The sequence below is a fragment of the Phaseolus vulgaris genome, chromosome 8 (genome assembly GCF_051622355.1).
Source record: "Phaseolus vulgaris cultivar YP4 chromosome 8, ASM5162235v1, whole genome shotgun sequence".
Taxonomy (NCBI): domain Eukaryota; kingdom Viridiplantae; phylum Streptophyta; class Magnoliopsida; order Fabales; family Fabaceae; genus Phaseolus; species Phaseolus vulgaris.
Genome location: NC_143505.1, coordinates 668,009 through 675,832, shown reverse-complemented (window position 1 = coordinate 675,832; position 7,824 = coordinate 668,009). Strand labels below are relative to the sequence as shown.

Here is a 7,824-nt window from a genome sequence, read left to right as displayed (position 1 = left end):
CACAATTCTTATTTGTTAATTATATAATTTTTTTTAATTAGGGGATTTGTTGTTGACTCGTGAAAAACGATATAGAAGGAATTAACTTGTTATGATTGAATGGCTTAAAAGTCTTGAATCAGTAACTAAAAAACATACTAGTGTTATAATATCAACTCCTTCTGCCAAACTAGTAAGGATTCACCCCTGAAGTGGTAAGGTGTTTTGCTCTTTATGTACAAGGGTTGAACCATCCCTGAAGTGGTTCCCATTTATTTATTTTTTATTACCGATAAAAGAAAAAAACTAGTAAGGATTCACACCAAACTATTCCCAATTATAATACATATAATGTATCAAAATTAATTATTTTTAATTATATAAGTGAGTTTTATCTCTTTCTTCCCCTATTAAAAACATGCCTAAAAGATATTTAGAAAGAAAAAAACATAGGATAATTTTATTGATTTCTATGATAATTTTTGTAATAATTATATTAATGAGGATTTATGTTCTGGAACAGGATTGAAACTAAGAGAATAATTATCCTTCCTTCTTAGTCGATCGGTCTGTTTTCCTTTTCTCGGTGTGAACTCCTCGTACTCCTCTTGCCTCTCTACCTCTCGCATTTGTGAACTCCAAATTCAGATGGTATTTGCAAAATGTATTCCGACGTTCAGGTAAGATTTCGATTCGATACTCAGTGTCTTCAGTGTATAATGATGACGTACCTAATTATTTGAATTTAAGCCTATTTATATGATTATCATTGACCCTTTATTATTGAACCGAATTAAAGATATGAATCGTAATTAAGAACATATTACCTGAATCTCATAATCCGAAATGAATGTTTTGGTTTGAAAGTTAGTCCATAAACGCATACTGAATTGTTTTGCCACACGTTATTATGTGTTCTCATTGAGCTAAGATATTCATTTGTAAGAATACCACCTTGTGTCGATAAATGGTGGGAACTAACACAAGCATAACCACTAAACTAAAACTGTAGTCTCTTCACTAAGTTATATATAAAATGGAAGAGATTCCATCAAATTCCCACTATATATAATAGGTAGAGTCACGCATCAAATTTCCATCACTCTTCCATAACCATCTCACACAATAACCACCCTCACTTCTGATTTCTCATTTCTCATTTCTCATCCCAACAAGAACAACAACAACAACATATCCTGGTATATTACCACCATGGCTATGGTGGTCCTCACACCCCTTTTGGCCATACTCGCTATTCTCCTACTTAAACTCCTCTATGACAACCTCTCATGCTACTGGTTCACCCCTCTACGCATAAAAAAGATCATGGAGATGCAAGGTGTTCGTGGCCCAAAACCTAGTTTCCTCACAGGCAACATCCTAGACATGGCTTCCCTTGTCTCCAAAACAACCTCCCAAGACATGAAAACCATAAGCCATGACATTGTTGGTCGTCTTCTCCCACATTTCTTACTTTGGTCTACCCAATTTGGTATGTACATATACGTGTATGTATGTGCACATAATACTAACCAAACAAACATATACCACATGATCTTGATTATTTACTTCCCTCTAATTTAACTAATCAATTAAAACTGGTAATTTGACTGTGTAGGAAAGAGGTTTCTGTATTGGAATGGCACAGAACCAAGGTTGTGCCTCACTGAGACCGAATTGATCAAAGAGTTCCTTTCAAAATACAGCACTGTATCTGGGAAATCCTGGCAGCAGAGGCAGGGTTCAAAGAATTTCATTGGGCAAGGACTGTTGATGGCAAATGGTGAAGATTGGTACCACCAACGTCACATCGTTGCCCCTGCATTCATGGGAGACAGACTTAAGGTATTGATACTCTTTGTAAAATTGTTACTGTTTTGGAGTCTCCCCTTTTTTGATTTTTTCAAATCTTGTTATTCTGGTTTGTCTTGTTTCGCTTTAGCTTGTTTCGCTGTTCTAGTTTTTGAGTGGACTAGTTTTGAGTATATGGTTGGAAGGTGTGTGTTGTAAAGTCGACTCAGGTTTTTTTGGAAAAACTAATGGTTAGAAATGGTTGGTGTTAAAAAAACTCTGTAGAGCTATGCTGGGCACATGGTGGAATGCACTAAGGAGATGCTCCAATCACTGAAAATTGCGTTAGAGGGTGGCCAAACTGAGGTGGAGATTGGTCACTACATGACTGAACTCACTGCAGATATTATCTCTAGGACTGAGTTTGGCACAAGCTATCAGAAAGGGAAGAAAATATTCGAGCTTCTCACACAGCTGCAGAGTCGTTGTGCTCAAGCAAGTCGCCATCTTTGCTTTCCTGGAAGCAGGTTTGTGATTTACAAGCTCTTTTCTCAACCACCCTTTTGATTTCTGTTCACAAAAAGATTGAGGGCATGTTTGAAACTCATTCAAAGTTAAGAAAGAAAAAAGCACGTTTAGAAAAAAAGAAATCACACCCTAAACGTGAAACCAAAATCTTGATAAATTTGTGTGATTCTAATTCTATGTGTAGTGTTGTTTGTTTCTGTGTGAGATAAAAATGCAGTGGATTCCTTGCTTTTTTATCCTGAAGCATGTGAATAATCACATTTTTTGAGTTATTCCATGGTTTGCATTATAGCTGTGTCGGTCTTATTCCATCTCTATTGTTTTATGAAAAATATACATTCACAATCCATTATATAACACTCTTTCTTTATCAAAAAATTCAATTTTATTTTGTATAAAATGATAAAAATATTTTTTTTTTATTTCATTAAACAGATTGTCAATATATCATTTCTCTTGTTTTATCCGCAAACATTTGTATGTGCCTGTCCCCTCCCTTTTTCACTGATGTGAAAATGTGTGCATAGGTTTTTCCCAAGCAAGTATAACAGAGAGATAAAGTGTTTGAAGATGGAGGTGGAGACTCTGCTGATGGAGATCATACAGAGCAGAAAAGACTGTGTGGAGATTGGAAGAAGCAACTCTTATGGGAATGATTTGTTGGGGATGCTTCTGAACGAGATGCAGAAGAAAAAAGGGAATGGAAACAGCATCAATCTGCAGCTTGTAATGGATCAATGCAAAACATTTTTCTTTGCTGGACATGAAACCACTGCTCTTTTACTCACTTGGACTGTTATGTTACTAGCCAGCAACACATCTTGGCAGGAAAAAGTCAGAGAAGAGGTTAAAAGTGTTTGCAATGGATCAATTCCTTCTTTGGATCAACTCTCCAAGCTCACTCATGTAAGTAGCAAAATCAGTTTTCTTCAACACAAACTTTCTCTTAATTTTAATATAATTTTTTCCATTTACACCTTATTTAAAGCATGAAAAATGATATAAGGACAACTTTATTTTAGTATACAACTCTCTTTCTTTATATAAAATTTCAATTTTTGTATGAAATGACAAAAATATCATTTTTTATATTATTAATTAGAGATTATATACTAAGCAGGTTGTCAATATATCATTTCTCTTAAAACATACATATATAGAGTTTAAAGAGGAATGATATATTGACAACACACTTTAGTATACAACATTTGATTCATGATATGAAGAAAGAGTATTTTCGTCATTTCATGTAAGAATTGAAATTTTAGATAAAGAAATAAGATTGTGTATTGGAACATGTTGTCAATATATCATTCATCTTCTAAACCTTCTCCAACACTCAGAGGGTAAAAAAAAAAAAAATTATTTTTTTTTTATTTCAAAAAAGAGAGGAGGGTACTTATTTTAGGCTACTTTTAGGGGATCAGGGGAGGCAGGTGGGTCAAATTTGTATCTTAAACAAATAAATTTTATTTTTATATTAATTTGAATTTGATATAATTATACTTTTAGTGGTGTCTTTTTATGGAGGCTACACAATGGCTGCTTTTGAAACCCAGTATGAGCCAGTTTTAGGAAAACTTTAATGGGGTGGTCCATGGAATTTAGTAAAATTAAAAAGAATGTTTTGTTGAAGAATAATGAGTTTTGTGAACATCTTAGGGTGGTTTTAAGTTATTAGTAGCACGACGAAGAGAAGGGACAACTAAGAAATATTTTAGTGTAAACCAAAAATGTGTATAAAGAAACAAACAAACAAAAAATAATTTACTTAAGCATCATCTTTGCACCGTGCGCCGGTAGTTGCTCTTATTTTAAACAAATGGTTATCTTTCTTTTTAGAGTGTCCAAAGATCACAATTCATTCATTTTCTCAATAAAGATACGCCAATACTTTTTGAGAATACTTTTTTTATTCATGATATATTAACAAACCATGCATCAGATTAAAATTTGAAAGAAAAATAACTTTATATTAAGATAAAATAATTTTGAAATTGTATTGATCAAATCACAATTGTAAATTAAGGAAAAGGTAATTTTTCCCTGTACCAGATTAATTGTGACATACACCTATCATTTTTATTAAAATCCCAAATTGCCCTTGTTACCTTTTTCAAATTTTCACATCTAAAATGAAAAAAAAAAATTTCACATCTTAGCGTCCAATTTCAATTTTAAATTTATTTGAATTTATATATCCAGAAGTATCTTATTTGTTTTGGAAATATAGATATTTGAAATATTAAAGGTAAAATAGATATTTTTTTTTTACAATATGAATAGTAACATTTTCTATAATTTTTTACTTCGATCTTTGTGACTTTTTCTTTGTATTTTTCTTCAAAAAGAGACAAGGAAGGAAAAGGAAAACAAGTTGACCCTACTAAACTCAATGCCATGGCTACCACTTGAAAATTTTAGAGATTTTCTTGGACTAATAGATAGTTGGGAAGACCAAACTATTATATTTAATTGATAGATTTTTCAAAGAATAATATATTGAAAATCATACATCATAGTACAACATAAAAGAAAAACAACAAATTGTATTGATCAAATCAAATCAAAAAGCAGTTGTAAAAGTAACATTTTTCTTTTCCAAAAACTGGTGAAAGATCGATGAAAATAACGAAAGTTGTGAATTGATTTTTGTTGTTCAGTTGCATATGGTGATCAACGAATCAATGAGGTTGTATCCTCCAGCATCAGTGCTTCCTAGAATGGCGTTTGAAGACATAGTGCTTGGTGACTTATACATCCCAAAAGGGTTATCAATTTGGATCCCTGTGTTGGCCATTCATCACAGTGAAAAGCTATGGGGCAAAGATGCAAATGAGTTCAACCCACAGAGATTCACTTCAAAGCCATTTGTTCCTGGTCGTTTTCTGCCATTTGCTTCTGGTCCTAGAAACTGCGTTGGACAAGCTTTTGCTTTAATGGAAGCTAAGATCATATTAGCCATGTTGATTTCTCGGTTTAGCTTCACCATTTCTCCGAATTACCGTCATGCCCCTGTCGTCGTCCTCACCATCAAGCCCAAATATGGACTTCAGGTTTGTTTGAAGCCCTTGCAACCATGAAGAACTCTACCAGAAAATCATTAGATAGAAACCAATTTTATAAACTAAAAATAATATCCAATTTAGAGATTAAAAGAATTATTGATTTTAAATTAGTTAAATAATTTCTAAATTGATATCTAATTAGTTACCAAGGTTTTAACTATCAATTATTTAAATTCTAAATTTGGTAGCAAAAATCTTGGTAGTTAATAAATATCAATTTAAAAACTATTTAAAAATTAATAATTTTTTAACCTCTAAAATAATATCTAATTTAGTTAATATAACAATTAATTATTTTTTGTTTATAAAATTAGTTTCTATTTGGTGATTTTTTTGTAGTGATTCTGAGTTGAAAGAGAGATTTTGTCTTTTATGATGCGGATATTTATAATATATGTATAACATATATATATATGTGGTGATCTTGATCTTGATGAGCATTCTTGTAATTTTTTATTTCAACTTTTTTACAACCATCGAGATAGAGATGAAATAATGATTGCAAGGATTAGGATATGTAAATTAAAAAGTTGAATGAAAGAAGAACACGTATTTATCTCTTCATTGTGCTTAAATTGAGTTTGTAGATCACTAAGCGATAGAGAAAATGGAGGAACTGTTTAGATAAAGTTTCTAAACCAATACTATTCAGCAGCGTGTGAATTTAACCCGATGAACAAATTTGTGGTTCGTAGAACACTTGAGAAAAATTGTTTGGTTTGGTTTGGTTTCTAAGATGATTTAGATAAAATTTTACAAAGAAATTATTGAATAAAAATTAATTTTAAAAATAAAAAATAATTATTTATTATATAAACTAAATTAAATATTATTTTAGAAATTAAAATAATTATTGGTATTTAAATTAGTTTTTATTATTGATAAATAATTTTTAAAATTTTATTTCGTTTTTTTTTTATTTTACCATTCTTTAACTCCTACAAGGTTTGGTCCTCTAGAATCTACCCATTTCATAATTTAGCGAAAAGTACAAACAAAAATCAAATCGATTTTTTTATCAAAAGTATTATGTGAAATCCTCTTTTTTTTTTCTATTTCTCTATCTCTATCTTGTAGGTAGAGCATTTGAATCAATAGAGAACTTTTTCTTTTGTAACGAGATGAATCGATATAATTATATTTCAATTCCTTCCCGATATCTCAGAATCAAATTGGATCCCAAAGTAACGAGTTAGTGTGAGCTTATCCATGCGATTATGCACCCTTCGAATAAGAATCCATTTTCTGAACGATCTCAACTTCCGTGCGTTGGTGGGTCTTTAAGATCCTTTCGATGACCTATGTTGCCTAACACAGATCTATTTTAGCCAACAACTTTAAAATTTAAATAAATGATAATTAAAACTTTGGTATAGATATCAATCTAAAAATGATTTATTAATAAAAAAAATATTTCAAATAATTTTTTTAGTATATAAAATAGTATTTAATTTAGTTAATATAACAACTAATTTTTTTTATTTTTAGAATTAATTTTTATTTATAATTTGGTGAATGAAAAAAATAAGGCAAGTTGTGTGAGAGAAAGAAAGGTAGGGTAGGTATGTCCATTTTGGAGTTAAAGGGGTTGTTTTGTTTTCTCAGCCACCTTATCATCTGCTTCCACCAGTCCTCTATTCTCCTTCTCCCACTACTTTCTTTTTATCATTCTTTTATTGCAACCATCATTTCTTTCTCACACTATTCCACATCTAATAAACTGTGCACAATATTTATATCTACGCACCATGCAAAAACGTTTTTATTTAGTTTTCACTTTTTAAGATTCAATTTATTGTCTTCGTACGTGGCAATGATTCATTTAGTTGAATTCAGTTTGATCACCATCCACACTTCCAGTTGCCAATTCTCAGCTATGGATGGAACTCTCCATCCACTCTTAATCCAAGACAAGCCCACTTAGCCCAACAACATCTTCTCAAATAGTTCAAACCACTCATCTTTTACTATCCCATTTTCTTTAAATAACCTTCAATCAAATACAACACCATTACCTTATTTACTTTTTCATCTCCTTGCTTTCATTCATCATTTTAAATGTTGTTGCATAGACTTATTATGGTAAAATAATATAAAAATAGTTATAACTGTAATTGCTTAGATGGGACGCGTATTTTATCGTAGCAGATTATACATGTAAATCTCTAAACGCTTGGTTCGACAGATGTGTGTTCGGTCTCTCTTTGTTGTTTTGGATATTTGGTTTTTCTTTTATAAGAGGTACACTTTTTCTATGTTGCGGAGCTGTTTAACACTTTATGTTTAGCATGGGTCTTTTTTTTTAAGGGTAATTGATCTTTTGCTTTGTTTTGGCAGATTTGCATTCATTGTATTGTGCTTAGAGAAGATGTTTGGTATCTTTAAAGTATATAAGGGTTGGAACATCCCTTTGTGTTCCTTTTCTATTAACTTATTGTTTACTAATTAAAAAAAAAAT

The 7,824-nt window shown here is 31.3% G+C and overlaps 1 protein-coding gene across 1 annotated transcript; it reads left to right on the top strand.

The window, feature by feature from the left end:
• Nucleotides 1-917: 917 nt before the first annotated feature.
• CYP735A2 (cytochrome P450, family 735, subfamily A, polypeptide 2) lies at nucleotides 918-5,941 on the top strand. The gene is made up of 5 exons (XM_068631810.2): nucleotides 918-1,471; nucleotides 1,598-1,824; nucleotides 2,056-2,297; nucleotides 2,826-3,204; nucleotides 4,962-5,941. The coding sequence occupies exons 1-5, from the start codon at nucleotides 1,192-1,194 to the stop codon at nucleotides 5,379-5,381; spliced, it is 1,548 nt and encodes a 515-aa protein (XP_068487911.1). The 5' UTR covers nucleotides 918-1,191; the 3' UTR covers nucleotides 5,382-5,941.
• Nucleotides 5,942-7,824: the final 1,883 nt, after the last annotated feature.

What these genes read in the sequence shown, in the direction of transcription:
- CYP735A2 (XM_068631810.2), top strand. Translation starts at nt 1,192, where the DNA reads ATGGCTATGGTGGTCCTCACACCCCTTTTGGCCATACTCGCTATTCTC. An exon ending in TCATGGGAGACAGACTTAAG is followed by an intron (nt 1,825 to 2,055) that starts GTATTGATACTC and finishes AAAACTCTGTAG; the next exon opens with AGCTATGCTGGGCACATGGT. An exon ending in AACTCTCCAAGCTCACTCAT is followed by an intron (nt 3,205 to 4,961) that starts GTAAGTAGCAAA and finishes TTTGTTGTTCAG; the next exon opens with TTGCATATGGTGATCAACGA.